The following is a 23,775-nucleotide window of genomic DNA, read 5'->3' as shown; positions in this document are numbered from 1 at the left end:
AAAGTTGACATTATACCATATATACGGTCAAGAACTCAGATTGAATAAACTTCAGCTGGCCTTCCGACACACTTCTATACTGCAGACCAAACACATCTTGTGTTGCCAAGACTGTGCAGAAGACCCCTGTAAGGAAATGGTCAGGACTTTTTTTGCAAGAAGTGCAAGACTTCAAGTATTAAAGGCTTTCCTGGGCTCTTCAACACTGATGCTAGGTTGATGGAAGAAATCTTCTGTCACCCTGAGCTACCCCCTCCTGGGGAGGTGGATTATCTACACTGCCAGAAGAACCCTTTCCGTTGGCATAGGCAGAGTCTACACCAGCGGTTCTCAACCCATGAGCCACTTGCAGCCCAATCAGCACACAGCGGTGGCCCATGTGACACCCTCAGGGCCATACAGGTAGTATATATATACTGTATGGATGCAGCCCACATAATACATAGAGAGCTGCATATGCGGCCCACAGTGGTAAATAGGTTGAGAACCACTGGTCTATACTGAAGCAATAGCTCTAGTATTTGAAGTGTAGACATACCCTGAGATGACAGAAGCCTGTGAAATATGATAGGCATACAAGGAATGATGGCCCTAAAGTTTAATAATCAATGGGCGGATGGGCTGGCTGGAATGAGAACGGAATTAGTTTGGGGGTGACATTTGTATTTCAAGGTGCCACTTCCAACCACAATCAAAAGCAGAAGTCCTAAAATAGCCCAAGGAACGTTGTTCCTGCTGAACTGGACCTGCCTGTATATGTTTGTGTTCATGTCACCCCTAGTGGCTGCTCCTACAAAGGGATATATAAGGCTATACCCTCACTGATATAAATCACCATAGACCCTGTGACTTCAATCGAGATAGACCCATTCATATGAGCTGCGGATATGACCCATAAGGCCGGAGACTACTACAGGTAATGGAGAGATTCTCTTTTAGTGTGAAAGACAGAAGTCTGCAATTTTGGGGTAGGTCTGAATTCTTTCCGTGCTGATGGCTATTCAGCCAAGGAATTGGTACACCAGAGCATTTGGAATCAGGAAATACTGTAAACCTCAGGAGATTTCCGGTTTGAAAGCAGCCAAACGTCAAAACTCTGAACCATTTGTGGTTCCCCTATCACCAATGAAAAGCAGCACGATGGTAGGAAAAAATGGATAGAAGTGCTCAAAACCCAGATGAGGTCACCTAAGTGAGAATTACTTTAACACCAGAATGGGGGGAAAAGAACTCTCAGACCTGTTTTCACTGGATGAAAACAATCTCTTGGCGGGATGAAAAGGAGGATTGCATTTACAGAGAGAAATGCACCTTTGAGAATCAGGCCACTTTTATCTAGGTGCCTACATGTGGATTTGAGAACCTGGCTCTGGCCACCCAGGTTTGAAAATGTTGGTGTAAGTGTCAAATCCTTGCAAAGAAAACCTACACGCTATGAACCAGGCATAATCTGATATCTGTATGAATCTTCTGACAGTTCTGTAACAATGGCTTGGAGCAGTGTGAACTGCCTAATTTATCTCATTGGGGTGCTGCTGACTCTAGAATTTAATGAGGATAGTTGATAAGTGATCTGCAAATGGATGAGTTTCTGAGTTTTTGTTATGATCATGGAAGAAAACCTGGAAAACACTCACCCATCCCCATGTTATTGTGTTTGTTGTGAACGTTCACACGCTAATTGAAGAACTGGTGTGGTGGACCTTTAACAAAGGCATCCTTTCTCCAAAATGCTCAGTACTAGTTTGAGTTAGGTAGTGGTTAAACAAAAGACCTTCCATGATTTAAAAGAGTCTGGCTTAAAAATCCTTCCCACTTTCAGTTGCTCCCAAGAGCAAAGGAATGAAATTGAATCTTAGAATTGATTTCTGCTGAAGGGGCAGAAAAAGGCATCGCTTGCTCTGACTGGTCTAGCTGGGTAAGAAATATTTGAAATGTATTCCGACACCAGCTGAGTACCTCCTCCACCACTCTTGGCCCTGCCCCAAAGGGTGTGGTGCAGCTAGGGTGACCAGGTGTCCAGTTTTTGACTGGAATGCCTGGTCGAAAAGGGACCTTGGTGGCTCCGCTCAGCACCACCGAGCGGGCCAGTAGAAGTCCAGTTGGCAGTGCTGCAGAGCTAAGGCAGGCTAGTCCCTATCTGTCCTAGCTCCGCGCTGCACCCCGGAAGCAGCCAGCAGCTCTGGCTCCTAGGTGGGGGGCCATGGGGCTCCACACGCTGCCCCCGCCCTCCGCACCAGCTCCACGCTCCCATTGGCCGGGAACCGTGGCCAATGGGAGCTGCGGGGGCAGCGTCTGCGGGCACGAGCAGAGCACAGAGACGCCTACTGTACCTCCGCCTAAGAGCCGGACCTGCTGGCTGCTTCCGGGGCGTGCAGCGCAGTGCCAGGACAGGCAGGCAGTCTGCCTTAGACCTGCTGCGCTGGTGACCAGGAGCTGCCTGAGGAAAGCCCGCCTCCCAATCCCAATCCCGAGCCCCAACCCCCTACCCCAGAGCCCCGCCTGTAACCCAAACCCTTCATCCCCTGGCCCCGTCCCAGAGCCTGCATCCCCAGCCCAGAGCCTGTGCCCCCTCCTGCACCCCATTCCCCTGACCAGCCCTGACCCCCCAAACCTGGAGCCCCCTCCTACACCCCAAACTCCTCATCCCCAGCCTCACCCTAGAGCCTGCACCCCAAGATGGAGCCCTCACCCCCCCCTGCACTCCAACCCCTTGCCCCAGCCCAGAGCCCCCCCGCACACCCTGAACCCCTCTGCCCCAGCCCCCAGCCCCCTCCTGCACCCCAAACCCCTCATCTCCAGCCCCACCCCAGAACCTGCAACCCCAGCCGGAGCCCTCACTCCCTCCCGCATCCCAACCCCCTGGCCTCTGCCCCAGCCCAGTGAAAGTGAGTCACCGTGGGGAGAGCAAGCCACAGAGTGAGGGGGAATGTAGTGAACGGGGCAGGGCCTCGGGAAAGGAGCTGGGCTAGGGTGTTCAGTTTTGTGCGATTAGAAAGTTGGCCACCCTAGGTGCAGAGCAGAGCTGAGACCAGCTGAGGGCCCGCTGCATAGGAGTGGCTTGTCAGACCCATTTCCTTGTAGGCTCAGAGCAGTCACTGATTCGTGGGCCGGAGCACCGTAGGACTGACCTGGGGGGACTAAGTTCACTGGTGCAGTTGCTGCGTCAGTGTTTGTCATCTGCTCTGACACTGCAATAGGAGACAATACGGAGCTTGGAGCAACTGAAATCGCCTTCGGGGTGTGGGGGTGAATGCAGGCACTTTTATGTGGGATAAGAGGGAAGGTCCTCTCCTCAACCAGTAACTGGTTGGCCAGAAGCTGGGAATGGACAACAGAAGATGGATCTCTGATGGCCTGTTCTGTTCATTCCCTCTGGGGCACCTGGCATTGGCCACTGTTGGAAGACAGGATATTGGGCTAGAACAGGGGTGGGCAAACTACGGCCCAGGGTCTGCATCCGGCCCTTCAGACATTTTAATCTGGCCCTCAAACTCCTGCCAGAGAGCGGGGTCCCGGGCTTGCCCCGCTCCCCCTATGCCGTAGCTCCACACGGCTCCCGGAAGCAGCAGCATGTCCCCCCTAAAGCTCCTACGCGTAGGGGCAGTCAGGGGGATCTGCACACTGCCCCCACCCCAAGCACCACCCCCGCAGCTCCCGTTGGCCGCCCTCCGAACCCCTCGGTCCCACCCTCCTGCACCCCAGAGCCCACCCCAGCTGGAGCCCTTACCCCCTCCTGCACCCCAACCCTCAATTTCATGAACATTCATGGCCCACCATACAATGTCCATACCCAGCTGTGGCCCTTGGGCTAAAAAGTTTGCCCACCCCTGGGCTCGATGGACCATTGCTCTGACTCAGTATGGCTGTTCTTGTGGGTGTGTGTTGTGTAGTTTGTTAGGCACGATAGGGGGATGCCACAGTATTGGCAACACCAGAACGAGCGAGGGCAGAAGAGGAGCAAAGGAGCCAGTTCACTCTCCACGCTGTCCTCGGCCTGCCTGCGGACTGAAGATAGTTATCAATAGTGGTTGTCAGATGAACACTGGGAGTCAGACAGAAACCCTCTGAACCAGCCCGTCTCCCATGGAGATAAGATCGAATCATCACTCAACGACACCATTTAAATCATGAGCAAAAGCCAAAGGCTGGAGTGAGGAGAATGGTTTAAAAAAGCCACTGTGGCTGAGTCACCACCAGACAGACCCCAACTCCCCAGGCTCTCAGTCATGGCCAGGCTGCTTCTCACATCACCATGCAGTGCCGCATATTACACACTGAAATAGGTCACGGTGGTGAGGGTTGGACCAAACAAGTTTATAGTTACAGAGCTGGGCTCGTGGATACCTGGCTTCCCTCTTCCCCAAAGCACAGACAAACTGACTGCTCCACAGCCCCGTAACACTGCCAGCTGGAGTGCAAGCACTCTGCCCTCTGCCTAAATCCAGTCTGCTCTAGAGCCCGTCGGTCGCTGCTTGATGAACAGGGCTCTTCTTCAACCAGCGGGGGTGTGTGTGTGTGTATCTGTGTGTGTCTCTGCATGGCTCTGGTCCATCCTCAGGGTAGGGGGCTCTGTCCTCCGGGCAAGAGCCGACTGGGAGGGTGGCTTTTGCCCCTGCAAAGCTGCCTTTGGGCATGGAAAGACGGGGGCACAGGAAGTCCCTTAACTACAGGATTTGGGGTGGAGGTTCTGGGGACAGGTTACAGGGCCCTATGTTGCCGATGTTGCCCTGTACAACAATTGCAGGTACTACGCTTACCTGCTGGGGGAGCTCTTTGGCTCCTTTGCCAATTGACAGCTCCAGAGAGGTCAGCTGACTTCAGTGTTGGGAGGAAAGGATGGGGGGTGCTCTTGACTCACAGGCTCTCTTCCTGATTGTCACTCAAACAGGGAAACCCAACCACCCATGCAGAGATGTACATGGAGCACTGCCACCTCCTGGCATCACTTTCCAGCAACCTCACCCCCCTATAAGGCAGCAGAGGAGGTGCCTGGATCTCCACCTGTGTGGAGGAGATGGGGCTGGGCACAGAAGGGTAGCTGTATCTGTAGAGCGTGCCTGAGTCAAGGTTTGTCTCTATGGGACTTGCACACACCTACCTCCCCCCTGGAACATCTTGGGAAGTTACCCAGAAAGCTCCAGAGAGTCCTGGCTCTAAACAGCACTGAGATACAGCACTGCAACAGCAGGATAGGCTCAAATGATCTCGTTGCAATACCTTAATCTCTCGTTAAACTCATCTACCCAGAAGAGTACAAAATTTCTGCAGCTTGCAATTCCCACTTGTATCTTAGCTGTATTCCTCGTCACATGGTTTTAACTTACTGTAATTTAGTAATAATTATCCATGTTTCTGTCTGTAGATTATTAAAGAAGATTTTTTTTTTAAATCCTGTTAACTTCATTATCATTACCCGCATTTTAGAAATGGGAAAACTGAGCCTCAAATACATTGAGTGACATATCCAAGGTAACATAGCAGCATCAGAACTCAAACCTAAGATTCCCGATTCCAAAACTCAGTCAAAGCCACCTGACTTGCTAGACACATTGTTTAGGGCTGTCTGATCCAGCAAGGTGCTGAGTAGGGCTGGCTGGAAAACAAGAATTCCATTTTGTGAAAACTTCAAGGTTTTGGAATTTGTTTTTGTTCTGCATTGGAACAAAACCGAGATCTTTTGAAATTCTTCACGAAAAGAAAAAAGAAAATGGGGAGACACCCACCCAAAATAACCTGTGGTTAAAGTATTCATCAAGTCTCCACTCCACCTGAGTCTCAGTGGCCCAACACATATTTCCCAAGTCCTTGCTCTCAATCAAGCAGAGCATAGCCTTGAACCTAGGTCGCCCACATACCAACTGAGTGATCTAACCACTGGGCTACTGATGATTCTGAGATGGGTCTCTCTCATACGTATCAGAGTAACAGCCGTGTTAGTCTGTATTCGCAAAAAGAAAAGGAGTACTTGTGGCACCTTAGAGACTAACCAATTTATTTGAGCATAAGCTTTCGTGAGCTACAGCTCACTTCATCGGATGCATACCGTGGAAAGTGTAGAAGATCTTTTTATACACACAAAGCATGAAAAAATGGGTGTTTACCACTACAAAAGGTTTTCTCTCCCCCCACCCCACTCTCCTGCTGGTAATAGCTTATCTAAAGTGATCACTCTCCTTACAATGTGTATGATAATCAAGTTGGGCCATTTCCTGCACAAATCCAGGTTCCCCCGCCCACACATCTCATACGTATTTTGACCATAAATTCCATCCTGGACCACTAAAACCAAAACATTTCAGTTTTGGCAAATAGGCATTTCCTACAAAAAGCATTTTGTCGAGAAATTCCCAACCAGCTCTCATGCAGAGCGCCCTCCGGTCCACTCCTCACTGGAATTGCTCAGCACCTTGCAGAACAGGGCCCTGAACTTTTCTGAGCCTCGGTTTGGTAAGCCAGAAGTGGAGGTGTTTCCCTACTATGTGTCAGAGGCAGTGCTAAATCATAAGAATGCTCATCATTTGCATTGATATGCACACCCTCAACAGGCCAATCTGCATGAACAGAGCTGGATGAACCCTACAAAGTGCAAGACCATTCGTTTGAATAAAAGACACAAACTTGCCATAATGCTATTTGTGACGCTTTCATTCGGTGTTTGAGGACATTCATAAAAGTGAATTTTTGTTTGGAGAAAGAGAAAGTGCCTTAAATTTGAGGATCTAAAAGCACATTACAGTTATGAATGAGTGAAACCTCAAGCAGGGAAGCAAAATCGCTGTTTTATCAATGAGGAAACGGAGGCAGAGAAGTTAAGTGACCTGCCAAAGGTCATCCAGGCAGTCAGCGTCACAGACAATTCAAAAACCTATACCATAATTCTTAGTCCTCTGCTGTAGACAAAATATTGATGCTAAATTGTTGGTTACATACTAAATAAACATTTAACGATCTACTAGCTCTCTTAGGAGTCACGTCCTTTTGGGGTTTCTGTAAAGTGTCATGCAAACCTGGGGAACAATAGAAGAAATGCGAAATAATCACAAATCATTTGAAAAGATGATAGCCTTATATTTCAAGTGAATCATTCCTAACACAAAACCAGTGGGGGGGATGGACAAACCAAGCTCCCAAACAAACCAAATACACCATGTGAAACATATATACACCTTTTGAAAATATAAATAAATGCTACGTTAGTTTCTTCCCTTTTAAATCTAATTGATATCTAATTGATTGGAAGTGGGGGGGCGGAGGGAGGACTGTTGCCTGAAAACCAAGAACTAGGAGGTGGTGTTTAATCAACTCCACATACTACCAAGGAGAAATATTAACCATTCTGTCCATGGACAACATTAAAAAGGTTGTTGCCACTGCAGTGCAGAGCTGGGAGGATGCGGAACAGCCAATGTGGTAAATCTCAGCAGGTTTCCAAAAGAATCCAAGAATACAATTTAAATTCAGTCCTTACCTGACAGGATGGCAAATTGCCTGTGGAGCTGCTCAATTATATCCACTGCGACCAGCGGCCTTATCTCCTGCTGCATGATTTCATCTGTACAAGTGAAAAGAGAAACCCTCACTGAGTTAACCAGACCCTTCACCCTCCGTTAGAACCCAGCAAGACAAAGGATATACTCAGAGGTTAAGAGCCTGGCATAATCGTTGGCTCAAATGTTATCATATGACTCTTCACAGTGGAGAAGCTTATGATACAGAAAGTCCCATCTCCAGCCCAGTTACTTTATCTATTGTCCTGTGTTTGCAGAGCGCGCGTTTCATAAAGTGATTCCAATAGATTTAGCAGAGCTTGTCACAAGTTTGCTCAAGACGACGGGCCTCTCTTTGCAACTTCATGTTTCATATTAAGCCACTGCATCTGGGCTCCCAGATAAAGCAGCATTTCAGTCCTTTGAAACAGTGATGGCTATTTTAGATACAGTACCATGTTCCACCCCCCACCCTTTCCTTTGCACGCCACAGAAGGGCTTTTTGAGTAACTGACCAGCCCCCTTCCCCCCACCCCGCTTCCTTTGCTGATGTTTTTTTCGCAACAAGAAAATACATTGCCCAAGGAGGAAATAAGGAACTATGGGGCTTTCTTCTCACCAAAACAAAGCCTGCTCTTTTGAAGTAAAGATTTAAAAGTAGCTAAAGATAGCAAGGGGCAGGGTGCGTCAATCTGCGGATTCTAACTGGATGCATTTAGTGGTCAGGAACCACAATCTTACACTGAATGAGTTAGACTCTTTCCTCTCCAGAATGTGGGGCCTCACGGGCTTATTTCAGCTTGGCTCTGAAACGGTTCATTTACAGGGGGATAGATCGGCGTTTCTTAATGTTTGCCAGCCAGGTCCATTTGTACTAGGTGCTGTACAAACATATAGTAGGAGACAGTCCCGGCCCTGCAGAGTGTACAAGATAAATAGACAGAACAAAGGATGAAGAAAGGAAGCACAATATCCCCATTTTACAGATGGGGAATTGAGGTCCAGAGAGACTAAGTGACTCGCTCAAAATCACTTAGGGCCTGCATGGCAGAGCTCTGAAATAAGCCTATTTCTCCGACGTCTCAATCCACTGCTTTAACCACAAGTCCATCTTTCCTCTCAATATACAGGCATTAGAATGTCAGAACTTCAAGTGCCACCTATAATCTGGGGCGAACTTGCCAATAGGGTCAGAGGGACCCATCTCAGCAGCTTTCCAAAAACGCTGGGATTACGGTGCTGGTCTTTAAACTGAGCAACATCAACTGGTAAAACATCCTGACTCCCCTCATTCTCTACAAATATACGGCTCTGGCCTGGTTTCAGCAAATCAGTTTGAGCCCAGTGAATCCTGCCAAAGCTTTAAGACAGGCTAACCAGAGGGTGCTAGGGTCATTGCCCTCTTACAGAAAGATGAGTAAATATATGCAGAGAATGCGGAGTAGCTTCTGCTCCAGGCATCAAATGCAAAGGAAAAAAAAATCCATGCAACAGAACAGTCTCTCTCTAGGGACACGAGCCTGCACACCCTCACCCACAGGAGCCAGGGTCTGGGCCTCCACAGAGTCGCATAAATTAGCCAAGGGGGCTAGGATGTTAAATTAACCCCCCACTCAAGATCTCCAATTGGCACAATCATTTACAATGGCTGCTGAGTGCTGCTTACCCTCATTTCTGTAGTTACTTAGGTATTCTTCTCACTGACAGAGCAAAGAGTTAGAAAAGTACCAGGATTCAGTCCTTCTGGCTGCAGGCAGACAGGAGGGTTACTATGATGATGCATCTCTCCTTAAAAATTACTTCCCAGAACAGTGTTTTGGGATAGATCCCATCATCATGGAAACACGCCAACTCACGTGAAGCCTGATTCTCTGGAGCAGCGCTGGTAGCCAAATGGCGAGATGGAAGAAGAGGCTGCCTCCATGGACAGAAGCTTAGCACAGTGCCAGGGCTGACCTGGCAGATAAAGCTCATTTAACACTGCAGAGAATAAAGATTTGGTGCAACTTTTTTGAAATCTGATTAATTCCTAGGGAATGGAAACAGGTCACTCTCCTTTTCCCCCCGCACCCTGGGCCCCTCTTCCCCCTTTCCTCCCATTCTTTTCCTTTTTTGGTTCTTTCAGTCTTTTTTCCAAAAACAAGGGGAGATCAATATAATATAAATTAAAGAAAAGTCGGGGGTGGGGGTCTTCTCAGAACAGCCGGGGTCACACTAGCAAGGGAGCAGAAAGTCAATCACAGGGAGAGGAGGGCTGGTGCAGGGAGGAAAACAATCAGTGTTTCCAAAAGGTGGTAGGATTGATATTAGCTGCCCTGTATTTATTCAAAGAACACAGCCTGGGCAGTGGCAATCTAAGCTTCCACACCAGGGAACCCTGCTAGTGGGCCACAACTCTACCAAGCAGGGATACCTTGAGAGTGGAGATCAGCCTCTCTGACTGGTCAGTGAATAGCCCCTCTGCTGAGGCTGGTAACAGAGTTGCAAAGACCCACTGGACTTCAAAAGGCGCAGGATGGGATCCTCCGACCTTGCAACGTCCTCCCAGGGCCCAGCGTAAGGGACAGATGCTATGTGGAATAACATGAAACTGAACTGTAGTGCTTATATAACTGGGCATGTGAGCCAGCAAGGGCACACACACACAGCTCTGCCAACTCTTGCTGCTGCAGTCTGATAGTTTCACAGGCCACATTTAGCCCTGGTGTAAGTGGGCACAACTCATGGCAGCCAATGGGTGTCTCACTCGCTGATGCCGAAGTTTACTTTGGCCCCCATTAGTCCAAACCATCGTGGGAGGAGCTCAGCTTTATGAAATACTTCCCTTCAGATTTAGCAGCCACACCAGCTGTTAGACAAGATCATTATAGCTTGCAGGCATTGCCAGCTGGCTTTCCGGTTAACCTTAGCAAACAGGGCTCATCAGAATGTCGGTGACACAGGGGAGAGGTGTAAGGGTAGGAGAGAAGAGGGGACAAGTAAGAATTTACCAAAAAATGTATCAACATAATCATTAAAACATTGAGTACAAACCACGGTTTTAATCTATTTTGAAAAGTACGACAAACTAGCTCTTTGGGGCAGGGACTGTCCTTCAGTTCTGTGTTTTCACAACGCTAGTACAGGGGGCCAGGGACTAGAACTGGGGCCCCTAGACTCGGCCATAATACAATTAATATATAACAATTTTTGGAAAAACCTTCCCCCCCACCCTCCTCCATCCTTGGTCTTGAGGCTCCGCGTCCCGGCGGGATTTAAACCAAAGAAATCAATACATCTGGCGTGAACGACAGCAGCTGAGGCCATGCATTATTGATGGATGTATTTCCATTTTGTTTACACAACCAGTTAGCAAGGTTATCAACCCCTGCCACCGCTCTGGCCCTGGGCACTGTGGATGGCTGGAAGAAATCGGGAGATGATGCTAATGAATGGCTGTGGAACCAGCATCCACCAACAGAGTGGCTGGTTTGAGTGGGGCTCATGGGGCAGGTGAGGGGAGCGGTTTCATCTACTGCCTAGAGGCCTCACTCAAGATCAGGGCTGCAAACACATTATAAGACACAGTCCCTGTTCCAAAGATCTTACAATCTACACAGGCAAGAGAGACAGAGGGTAGGAAGGAAAACAGAGGGGTGAGGTGTCTTGCTCAAGGTCACACAGCTGGGAAGAGAACCCAGGTCTCTTCCTCCATCAGCTGGCAGGATCTTGCCTTTAGGATGCCGACTGAGGCACGCTGCACCATTGAATCACCACTGTGACCTGAGGCTGGCGTGATTCTGTGCCTCACATCCCCAGCTGGTATCACAGCAAAGCAGTTTGTGGCTTTTCTTAAGCCTGGAGTCTAGTCATAGGGATAGCGCTGTGGAAGCCAGGACCGTCCTACTCAATTGGGGACAGGTGGGAACCGCCCTGGTACTGACGACAACCAGATAAATTGGCACAGCCTCTGTGAGCAGAGACAGCAACGCAGGTTGACTCCACTGTATAACAGACGTGTTCACAGTTTGGCACCAGCTTATTTGGATTCATCCCCCGCCCCCCATACAGACAGCAAACACAGCCTTTGATCAAACTCACCCATTAGCTTTGTAGGGCACAGAGCAGCAGGGTTTACTTTCTCTCAATGACTACAAAGGGTGCTGCCCTGAACAGCCAAGCTAGACTCTCTCTTCTATCGAAACATGCCTCCCACATGGTTTGGGGTTTAAGACACTTTATAGCCCTGGCTCCAGAATGCCTTGTCACTGTCCAGTGAAAGGAAATTTCTCCCGCTCAACATTGCTGGAAAGCCTAGCCTGAGAGCCTCATTGTGAACTCCAGCTGAGATCTACCCAGTGTAGGAACCCAAGGAGCGGGGCCAGTCTCACCTGACATAAATTAGAGCCGACTGAGAACACGCTGACTGATGCTTGGCTGCCACGGCCCCACAGTAGACATTCCAGCAGCTGAGTACACCCCAAGTGCAGCAATGCTCTGCACATGCTGTCTGCCCCCCCACCTCTCCCCTCGGCCATAGTGCCTGAGCCGGGGCTACCATGGAGGGTGGTAGAGACTCATTAAACCAATACTGCACACCCTGGAGAATCCCTCCGCACTACCCATAGGGTGGCCAACTTTCTAATCTCACAAAACTGAACACCCTTGCCCCACCCCCTTCCCCGAGGCTCCATCCCTTCCCCTCACTCACTTGCTCATTTTCACCAGTAAAAGTAGAGTAACCAGTACAGTAACTGAGGCAGGGGGTTGGGAGGGAGTCAGGGCTCTGGGCTGGGGGGCTGGGCTCCAGGGTGGGGGCCAGAGATGAGGAGTTCACGGTGCAGGAGTGGGCTCCGAGCTGGGGCCAAGGGGTTTGGAGTGCGGGAGGGGGTTACGAGTTGGGGTGTGGGCTCCGGGAGGGAGTTTGTGTGCGGGAGGGCGCTCAGGGCTGAGATAGGGGGTTGGGGTGAAAGAGGGGGAGCGGGGTGCAGTCTCCAAGAGGCAGTTTGGGTGCTGGCTCTGGGAGACACTTACCTCAGGCGGCTCCCTGGATGCAGTGACATGTCCCTCAGCTCTGAGGCGGAGGCGCAGCCAGGTGGCTTTGCATGGCACGTGCTGCCTCCCCCTGCAGGCACTGCTCCCCCCAACGCCCATTGGCCAGCCAATGGGAGCTGCAGAGCCGGGGTTCTGTGTGGGGGCAGCACACGGAGTCCCCCTGGCTGCACCTCCACCTAGGAGCTGAGGGATATGTCACTGCTTCTGGGGAGCCGCACAGAGCCAGGTAGGGAGCCTGCCTTAGCCCGTTGTGCCGCCAACCGGACTTTTAATGGCCCAGTCAGCAGTACTGACCGGCGCCGCCAGGGTCCCTTTTCCACCAGGTGTTCCGGTCGAAAACTGAACACCTGGCAACCCTAACTACCCGGAAAGTCTCCAAGATCTGCTGACTTGTACAGTCCTTCTGTACTGCTGGAGCTGTGTAAAAACAGCACAGGGCAATGGAGAAGACAGGCCTGAGTGTGCTGCAATCTATGGTTTGTGTTGTAGTGAAATGTGCTGGGATGAGACCGAATGACTCGTGTGTCCCTCCTTTCTCCGTGACCCTCACAATTACATCTCATGAAGCGCCCTCAGGAAACAGGCTTTTAACTAGATGGTAACAGTCTCAGAGAGGCCAAGGGCTGCAAGGGCAGACAGCCGAACCTAACTCTGTCCCCGCCAGGCAGGGATGAAACACAGAGGAGCAGAGCAAAATGGCGGACACTTGCACGGCTGCTGCCCCTGCTGTAGCTGCTCTGTGTCTGACGAGCCGGCTCTGAAGACAGCACCCGCCACCAGAAGGAAAGTCACTCATGGCTGCTGCCCATTTACAACCATGCTACTTTAAAACCGGAGCAGCCTGAATCAGGAACAGCACCACCACAATTGAGTGTAGACGTTTGTAGCCACCAAAGAGTCCTTGCTAGAGCCCACAAGCCCCCGTTGTGCCCTGCGGGAGTCCCATAGCTTTGCAGCAATGGCATAGCTAGCCACGGCATTTGCTATCCCCTTCCAAGCCTACATGTTCTGTTTAGTTTCTCCCCTCACCAAAACCAGTCAGCGCTTTGCATGGCGCAGAAATCCGATTTTCTTTTCATGCCAGCAAACTCATCCACAGGGTTTTGTTTTAGATACAGAATTTGTCACAGTTATTGTGAGGGTCTGATCAGACCCATTCTTTGCTCCCGTTTTTACTAGATGCCCCTTCCCAGCTTGCACTATGCTGTGCAAATTGAGAGTCACACTGCAACAGTATAAAAGTACTCCCGAATTCCTCAGTCCCTGCTCCAGAGACCCTCATCACTCCCTGATCCCCACAAATTAATGGCCCAAGGGCCTAATTTCCCCTGAAGAGCACCTTGTGTTGTCATTTACTCACGTACACAGTGGGCATAGGATGCCACTAGATCAGAGTTCTCCACTCACATGGATGGCAGAGCTTTGCACACACTTCACACAAACTAAGGCAGGGGAAACAGAGGCCCCACATGTTCAGAGATTGTTCTGGAACCCACCACCGTATCTTTTCACTGAGCCGCCAAAGCAGGCCAGCTGCTCTGAATTTATTTGATACTGTGGTAGCACCTAGAGGCCCTAGCCATGAAGGTCCCTGTGTACTAGTCATGGTACAAATCTAGTGGGGGAAATTCCTTCCCCCATGAGCACATGTCCTAAGAAAAAACTAAATCTTTCTTTCGGTATGTTTCCGCCTCAAGGTTTTTAGGGTGCCGGGGTTACAAAGGCAGCAAAACCAGCATGGTTTTAGAGTAACAGCCGTGTTAGTCTGTATTCGCAAAAAGAAAAAGGAGGACTTGTGGCACCTTAGAGACTAACCAATTTATTTGAGCATAAGCTTTCGTGAGCTACAGCTCACTTCATCGGATGCATACTGTGGAAACTGCAGAAGACATTATATACACAGAGACCATGAAACAATACCTCCTCCCATCCCACTCTCCTGCTGGTAATAGCTTATCTAAAGTGATCACTCTCCTTACAATATGTATGATAATCAAGATGGGCCATTTCCAGCACAAATCCAGGTTTTCTCACCCTCCACCCCCCCCCCCCCCCCAAACTCACTCTCCTGCTGGTAATAGCTCATCCAAACTGACCACTCTCCTTACAATGTCTATGATTATCAAGGTGGGCCATTTCCAGCATAAATCCAAGTTTAACCAGAATGTCTGGGGGGGGGGGGTTAGGAAAAAACAAGGGGAAATAGTCTACCTTGCATAATGACTTAGCTACTCCCAGTATCTATTTAAGCCTGAATTAATAGTATCCAATTTGCAAATGAATTCCAATTCAGCAGGTTCTCGCTGGAGTCTGGATTTGAAGTTTTTTTTGTTGTAAGATAGCGACCTTCATGTCTGTAATTGCGTGACCAGAGAGATTGAAGTGTTCTCCGACTGGTTTTTGAATGTTATAATTCTTGACGTCTGATTTGTGTCCATTTATTCTTTTACGTAGAGACTGTCCAGTTTGACCAATGTACATGGCAATGCCCCTCTGCCATGTACATTGGTCAAACTGGACAGTCTCTACGTAAAAGAATTGGAATTCATTTGCAAATTGGATACTATTAATTCAGGCTTAAATAGATACTGGGAGTGGCTAAGTCATTATGCAAGGTAGACTATTTCCCCTTGTTTTTTCCTAACCCCCCCCCCCCCCCCCAGACGTTCTGGTTAAACTTGGATTTATGCTGGAAATGGCCCACCTTGATAATCATACACATTGTAAGGAGAGTGGTCAGTTTGGATGAGCTATTACCAGCAGGAGAGTGAGTTTTTTTTGGGGGGGGGGTGAGAAAACCTGGATTTGTGCTGGAAATGGCCCATCTTGATTATCATGCACATTGTAGGGAGAGTGGTCACTTTGGATGAGCTATTGCCACTAGGAGAGTGAGTTTGTGTGTGTGTGTTTTTTTTGGGGGGGGAGGGGTGAGAAAACCTGGATTTGTGCTGGAAATGGCCCACCTTGATTTTCATACACATTGCAAGGAGAGTGGTCACTTTGGATAAGCTATTACCAGCAGGAGAGTGAGTTTGTGTCTGTGGTTTTTGGAGGGGGGGTGGGGAGTGAGAAAACCTGGATTTGTGCTGGAAATGGCCCACCTTGATTATCATACAGATTGTAAAGAGAGTGGTCACTTTGGATGGGCTATTACCAGCAGGAGAGTGAGTTTGTGTGGCGGGGGGCGGAGGGGTGAGAAAACCTGGATTTGTGCTGGAAATGGCCCAACTTGATCATCATACACATTGTAAGGAGAAAGAAAAGGAGTACTTGTGGCACCTTAGAGACTAACCAATTTATTTGAGCATAAGCTTTCGTGAGCTACAGCTCACTTCATCAGATGCATACCGTGGAAACTGCAGAAGACATTATATACACAGAGACCATGAAACAATACCTCCTCCCATCCCACTCTCCTGCTGGTAATAGCTTATCTAAAGTGATCACTCTCCTTACAATATGACAGGTTTCAGAGTAACAGCCGTGTTAGTCTGTATTCGCAAAAGGAAAAGGAGGACTTGTGGCACCTTAGAGACTAACCAATTTATTTGAGCATAAGCTTTCGTGAGTTACAGCTCACTTCATCGGATGCATACTGTGGAAACTGCAGAAGACATTATATACACACAGTATGCATCCGATGAAGTGAGCTGTAGCTCACGAAAGCTTATGCTCAAATAAATTGGTTAGCATGGTTTCAGTTATTCATAAAAGAAACAGAAATCAGCCAGCCTGATTTATATTCCAGAGCCCAGCCCCAGAGCAACGGCATGCACAGCTCCACCGGCATACGGTCAAGCAAAGATTGGATCAAATGAACCTCGGTAGAGAGGGATCAGCAATCCCTGGGCACAGACTTCAAAATATGCGGACAAACTTCTCCAAACCTTTGGTAGTTCAAGGGTCTCTTATGTCCCCAAATCAGTCAGGGTCTCACTTCAAAGTTCCCCTTAATTTCTGAATCACTATAATAATGATCAGAAATGCATCATCACCAAAACCCACTTTGGCACCTCCAAATTTTGTGGGAATTTGGATCTAACTGATGGACATCTCTAATGGCAACATGACAGAATAAAACGCAAGAAATAAATAAAATCTTACAAACAAATAAAAACGAAAACCCTCTTCCAAGCAGAATTTTGATCTCATAAAGAAGGAAGTGTCAGAGTCTCCACGAAGTCTTCTAGGAGCTTCACTATTGCTACTGATTTCATATGGAAGGCACACAGCTTGTCGACACTGTTGTGAAAATGGGGCATAGGTTTGGGCATTGTCTGTGGCAGAGTTAATCACAACTACTCACTTCCCATGAGTCTAGCTAGGCTTTGGTGGACGGATTAGACGAGCTAAAACATTACTCTCATTGCTAATACGACAGACTCTGCTACTGTTGCTCCAGGGTACTGGAGATTATAACAAACAAACAAGCGACTTGCCTTCATCGCATTGGCAAACATAAAATGCATGACTAATGCTAACCAGCCTTGGGCTGAGTGGTTTGGTGTCCCCTTTTATAGTTGCTTTTGAGTTTGTTTTTTAAAATATAATTTTTCTGGTTTTGATGCTCTTTTGCGCACCAACGGATTTTTGTGGGAAAGGACAAAATGAAGTCATAGAAACGAGGCTTGCTAGGACCTAGGTCTTGTCGATGCCACTGACTGGGGAGATTTTTCCTTACAGTCCATACGAGATTTCCTCTGTAGTCTAACCACTGTCCAACAAATTCAGGGAGGATGGGCAAGGTGGTGTACATTACACTTTGGCAGGTAGGTGAAACAGTCTAAAGCAGTGGTGTCCAATACGTTCGCCACTAGCCACATGTGGCTAATAGGCTATTGAACTGTGGCTAATGCATGTGGCTTTTTTATAATGTAGCTAATAAGAAAAATTCAAAACCACAGGTGTGGCTAGCAGTATGGCTAGCATCGAATTTCTATTGGACAACGCTGGTCTAAAGGGAATCTAAGCAGGGGTAACTCACAGGTACAAGAAGAGACAGGTGAAGCAGCTAACGAAAGGTTGTGAGAAGGTACAAGTTAACATAGTGATCCAAACAATTTATTTAGCATCTTCTGGCTCTTCAACATTCAGGCATCAGGGGGTACCCGTGTTAGTCTGTATCCACAAAAACAACAAGGAGTCGTCTTTAAGGTGCCACTGGACTCCTTGTTTCAATATTCAAGTTATAGTGTTGCCAACTCTCATGATTTTATTGCAAGTCTCATGAGACTTGACACTTTTCTTAAAGCTCCAGTTCTTGGAGTCAGTTAATTACCCGAGAATCTCAGCTTTCCTTTGAAAAGGAAGTTTCTACCCTTTGTGGTTGCAGAGAAAAAGCTTGAAAACAGCCATCTTAAAGGCTTAAAAACCAGATGGTATCATAAAGAAAACCTCACATTTATTAATTCTTTTAAAGCCATTTTCATGTTTTTGAGAACTTCTGTGGCTTCTGCCTTTTCTCCATTCCTGACTCCTGCTCCTTCCCCCACCACTCCTATTTTCATGTCCCTCCGCTCCTGTCTCTGCCCCTTACCCTGCTCTTCACATCTCCCCCCACACACCTCAACTCCGGGTTCCTCACTCTCCTGCATCTTAGTCAGGCTGTCTCCTGCTTCTTCTCCATGCCACCTGGGCACCAGCAGGGGATCACTGAAAGCACAGGAGAGACAAAGTCCCTGCTCTCAGTTCTGGTGTTTGTAACCACAGTGGCCCCCACAGACAGGAAGATCAATTGAAGGACAGTCCTGCTCAGTCCCCGCAGGCCTAAAATGGAATATGCTCAATCACTGTGTGTGGACAGTGCATGCACAATCTGGTCACACATCAGAGCCATGAGGAGAGGGAGCATGCTCAGTGCAGATGGACTGTTTGGAGAATTTAGAGGCTAAACTCTAACAAGTCTCTAATGAGCAGGTGGGAGCATGGCTGATAACTTGGCCAAATTTGGGCAACACTTTCACGAGGGCAGCAAAATGCATATTCCTGAAAGAGTCAGTGGGCTGGAGAGACAGACAGAGAGCAAGTATGAAGGTGGCTCTATGGCTGGGTGGTTAGAGTAACTCACGTGAGGTGGGAGACCTGGGATTCAGTCCTCCTGCTCCAATGGCTTTACAAATTATTTATCCACAGTGGAACAGCTTCCACAGGAGAGACTGAGGGAGTGCCACATCATCCCCCGCTCATCTGAGAGATGGCAGATCCTAGTTCAAATCCCTCCTCCCCACCAGATAGATGGGGGACTGGACCTGAGGCCAGGGCTTTGGAGCTGTGCTCTGGCTCTGCTCCAGCGCCAGGCAAAAACCTGCAGCTCCACTGCTCCGGAGCTGCTCTGCATTCCAGCTCCGGGCTCCGCTCCAAAGCCCTGCCTGAGGATCTCCCAAAACTCAAGTGAGTACCAATTATTGGGCTAAGAATGATAAGGGAGCTCTTTCTCTTCCTCCCAGTCACCACTGTGACACACTAGGAATTTTCTATACTATTTTTATGAAGCTTACGTGTGCCTCAGTTTCCCTGGTTGCTCTCAGGGCAGACTGAGAGACAGCCATTTATGCCTGAGCCTGAATGAGTCATTAAAGAGGACTGGCCAAAGCCAATCACACATCAATGGAAAATCCAAGACCATGGCAAATCCATTGACACCTAACAACCAATGACCCAAAGGGAGATGGAGTTCCCCACCTCTCAGCAGGGAAGCTGAGCAAAGACCCCAGCTTGGGAACAAAATACTGGAGAGCTGTGAAGTGAGGAATAGGAGTTGGCTGCTGGAAGGAGTCAGGGCTCTCACCTGAGAACTGACCAAGGAGGTCAGACAGAGAGAGACAAGGTCTTTACACAGAGTTCACTGCAGCTTGGCTGGACTCTGAGCTAACCAGAATGGATTTAGGAGAAATGAAGATTAAAACATAGTTTAAGGACTTCCTAGGCTGTTTTCCAGTTAACTGATAAACCTGACTGTTTTGACAATGCTGCCTGAGTGTCACTACAAATACTTGGTGAGGTGCATTAATCCCTGAACAGTGGGCAAGTCTCTACCAGGAGGCTACCTCGGCTGGACTCACTGAACGGAGTTCACAGTGTGAAGCAGGGGTGTTGGAGCTGCAGACGTTTAGTCAAAGGAAGTAGTGAGGCCACGTGGCCTACCCTGAAGGGTGAGACCCCTTGGGGGTCTGGATCCTTGAAGGGTTTCCTCCAAGAGACAGTTCCAAATCTGGGGGCATTGCACAATACTGTGGATCTGTGACAACCATACCTACATTTATCTGGGAATCCAGCCCTTTGGCCCTATAGAAATGTAAGACTCGGTGGGTCTGATTCTCCTCTTACACCAACGTGAGAGCAGAGTTACTCCAGGAGAGCCACCAGGCTACACCAACATAAGACTGGCATAAAAGTCACAGCAGAATCAGACCCCATAAATTAGTTCTGCACACATACACACACACTTTTTCTTTCTGTGAAAAAAAGCAATTACCGTACTCCTCTGTCTGGCCCAGCTCCTCTTTTTAATCCTCTAGGGCAGAAGCTGCAGAGATACAAACTCATCTCGAAGGGGAAAACTGCTCAGTCATGCTTTATGATTCCTCACTCTAAGGGAAGTTAGTCAGACATGGTTCCTGGTGGTGCTTCCGGCCCTTTAATCATGGTGCTGCATTTCTGATTGGGATACTTGCACATCCTCACTCCTGGCAGGCCTGGAGCAGAGCCCATAAAAAACAGCTCTCACATGAGCTGCACCATCAACAGCTGATTACAAACATCATCTTGTCCCCCTTGCCACACCCTTCGCTGAGCAAAGTTGAATTAGTTTATATGCTAATGATAACGAATGGTTTCCAAATGAGCGTCCAAAAGGCGAGCTGCCAGAGTGAAAGACATGACTGTCTAGCAGAGTGACACAGCAGTGCCTCATTGCTTAATGAAAGACTCTGAGGCAACCAGCCGTAACAGGACACTGGGGTTTCTTTGTTTTTTAGTGTCTGGCCACTACAACTGCCCTGCCTGCTGTTGAGTATGCCAGGGAACTGCATCAACCCACCATTTCAAGCTGCTAATCTTGGACTCATGAGTTACAAATTTCCAGAGCAAAGTTCATCTCCTCCTTAATGAGGGTGGAAAGATGTATCTTGCATTTATATCATGTTATGTGGATGTGGGGGGAGGCAGACACCCTGGGAGTGAAAGAAAACCTTTGTCAAACTCAAGAAGGATGTCATCCTAATTCCCACTCAGCTCGTCCACGATCTGAGTAGAGATCAGCCTTCTGCTCTCGAGCCAGCACAAATCTATGATTCTAATCGGAGTGTAAAATTCAGATTGACACAGTGAAAAAAGAAAAAAAAAAAACAGGCAGGGATGTGCGCAGGATCAGAGATTTTGTCAGAAACAAACACGTGAACTGAAGATTAATGTTGGACTTAAAAAAAACTGAAGTACAATTAAGATACAAGCCCTGAGTTTTCAAGGCTACTGAGCGCATACAGTTCCCAATTGACTTGGTCAGGAGCTGCAGGTGTCCAGTCTCTTTGGAAATAAACCAATAACCACACTCTATTTAGTTTGCAAAGAGAAAATAAAATGAAACTTTTTTTAAATAAAAACCATCTGCTCAATTAATGAACAAAATTTTCCTTTGCCTTATTTCAAAGGATTCAATCATCTGAAACATCATGGTTGAGATTTTCAAAGCAGTCTAGGGGATTTTAGGCATGTATCTCCCATTAATTGTAATAGAAGATATCGATCTAAACCCCATTTGATTTTGTAAATTTCAATCCATGTATTTTAAACAAGCCATTCCCCATCCCAAATCTATAAATGCACCTTGTATTAGTAAACCAGAAAGATTTGTTTTAGAGCCCTATTTGTGCTCTTTGTTTTAAAACTCTCTCAGACCATGAAAAAAAACAACAAGAGCAGTTCCATTTATTCTTCCATTGAATCACTGATGTCATTTTCTCTTATAGGTTCCCCACGCTGCAGTATTTGGGTTGCAAATGCTGCAAGGGAATATTTATTTTCGAACGAGCAACTTCCACTATGATTATTAAAAAAACAATTTCATGGGAGCATTGTAGGATTTGGATAGCGTAAAAGCTTCTATTTTCAAAGTAATTCTGGGCCCCTTTCAAATCTTGGTTTTGTTGCCAGGGCAGAATGGACCAATCCCCCTGTGGGCTGTAATGCAGCAGGAAAGCAGGTGTTAGGCTAGGAGGTTTAGAGGCCCGGTGCTGCAGTTTTTACTCAGACCAAATTCCTATTGACTTGAATGATGCATTCCAGATGCACTTATAGTCCCTTGGGAAGCAGAGGCAGCCAGAGGATAGTGTGAATGGGATTTCTATTGTGGCACTCCCCATCATGGGACGGAACCAGTGCAGTCTTGCAGGTGGTGCCATACGTTGCCCATGAAACAGAAGGAAAGGGTTAAAAATAAAAAAGCTCTTCTGATTATTCAGAAAATTGTGTCCCAGAATGACTACGTGGGCAGGAGCTGAACTAATGCCCACGCGGATCTTTCATCACAAGGCAAATCCTCTCTGAAGTTTCTTCTCCCTGTAATGCTAAATCTGGACCAGCATTTCAATCATTCTGAGCAGCTAATGACTAACACAGAGCTTTGCCTCGGCTCCTCGTCGTGGGTGGATCTGCGAACGTTTCTTCCCAGCCAGAAGCTTTCAGTAGAGATTGTTCAAGTTAGATTTGGTTTGTTTCACCATGTGGTCTGCCTTGCTGGCTTGGGAGCCTCGTGTTGTTCATTTTTAGCTCTAAATGACAGGGGCAGAGGTCGCTTTCATTTCCGACTTCTATGTGGCCGTTATGTTTTCACATGCTCAAAGACCAGCCATAGCCTTCAGTCTGAGTGACTTGAAATGAGTGTGTCCAGTCTAACCTGTGACCAGAGACACACCCGACTCCTGAGCACTTAATAAAAAGATAGGTCATGCACTAGTTTTTTGCGTTAAGTTCCTTGTGCTACATACCCTGGTCCACTCTGGCAAAGGGAGGATCAAGAGATCTACATGCTCAGCTCAACCCCGCAAAAGGAAACACAAAGGAGCAAGAGTGAGGTCTCTGTGAGGGAGAGCACTAGGTCGGTCTCCTCTGTCATCGGCGTTCCATCTGTTCTGCCTCACAAAATGGCAGCTGACAGCAGATGTCCAGGAATTTGATGGTGCAGGACACAGTAACTCCTCGCTTAACCTTGTAGTTATGTTCCTGAAAAATGCTACTTAAAGCGAAACCATGTTAAGCGAATCCAATTTTCCCATAAGAATTAATGTAAATAGGTGGGGTTAGGTTCCAAGGGAAAAATTTTCACCAGACAAAAAACTACATATGTATAATTACACACACACACACACACACAAAGTTTTAATCAAACAAATACTGTACACAGCAGTGATGATTGTGAAGCTTGGTTGAAGTGGAGTCAGAGGGTGGAAGAGGGTGGGATATTTCCCAGGGAATGCCTTACTGGGAAATGATGAACTAGCACTCAGCTGAGCCCGCAAGGGTTAACCCATTGTTGTTACTGTAGCCTCACCCTGTACAAGGCAGCACGAATGGAGGGAGGGGAGACAGCATGGCAGAGAGAGAGACAGAGGGCATGTCTACACTTATCTCCAGAACGATTGATCCAGCGGGGGTTAATTTATCGCGTCTAGTGAAGACACGATAAATTGACCGCCGAGCGCTCTCCCGTCGACTCCGGTACTCCACCGGAGCCAGAAGCGAAGGTGGAGTCGACGGGGGAGCATCAGCAGTCAACCTACTGCAGTGAAGACACCGCGGTGAGTAGCTCTAAGTACGTCAACTTCAGCTACGCTATTTTCGCAGCTGAAGTTGCATAACTTAGACCGACTTAGCTCGCGTCCCCCCATGTAGACCAGGCCAGAGAGACACACCGTGTGAGAGACAGAGATGAGCATTGCCCCTTTAAGTATGCTGACCCCACTCTAAGTACATTGCCTTTTTAAGTAAATCAGCAATTTGAGACAGCAGCTGCTACCAGCAAGCTCCCTCAGTCCTGAGCCCTGTCGTGTCCCCCACTGCTCTGTGGGAGATGGCCCGATGGGGTAAAGGAGAGGGGAGAAGGAGTAGGGAACAGGAGCGGGGGAAACCCTGACATTAGCACCTCTCTTCTCCCCGCCCTCTCACAGCAAGAAGGAGGCTCCTGGGAGCAGCTCCAAGGCAGAGGGCAGGAGCAGCACATGGCAGTGGGGGGAGGGACAGCTGAACTGCCAGCAAT

At 48.1% G+C, this 23,775-nt stretch overlaps 1 protein-coding gene across 2 annotated transcripts in view; it reads right to left on the bottom strand.

The window, feature by feature from the left end:
• The window catches only part of MCF2L2 (MCF.2 cell line derived transforming sequence-like 2), a 317,075-nt gene that overhangs the window by 225,443 nt on the left and 67,857 nt on the right, over positions 1-23,775 (bottom strand). For both annotated transcript variants that reach the window (XM_048863063.2, XM_048863066.2), the window contains one exon: positions 7,472-7,555. In XM_048863063.2, the coding sequence (XP_048719020.2) occupies positions 7,472-7,555 (84 nt within the window). The remainder of the gene's footprint in view (positions 1-7,471; positions 7,556-23,775) is intronic.

The sequence above is a fragment of the Caretta caretta genome, chromosome 9 (assembly GCF_965140235.1).
Source record: "Caretta caretta isolate rCarCar2 chromosome 9, rCarCar1.hap1, whole genome shotgun sequence".
NCBI lineage: Eukaryota > Metazoa > Chordata > Testudines > Cheloniidae > Caretta > Caretta caretta.
Note: the sequence above shows the minus strand (reverse complement) of the source record. Positions and strands in the feature narration are given on the sequence as shown.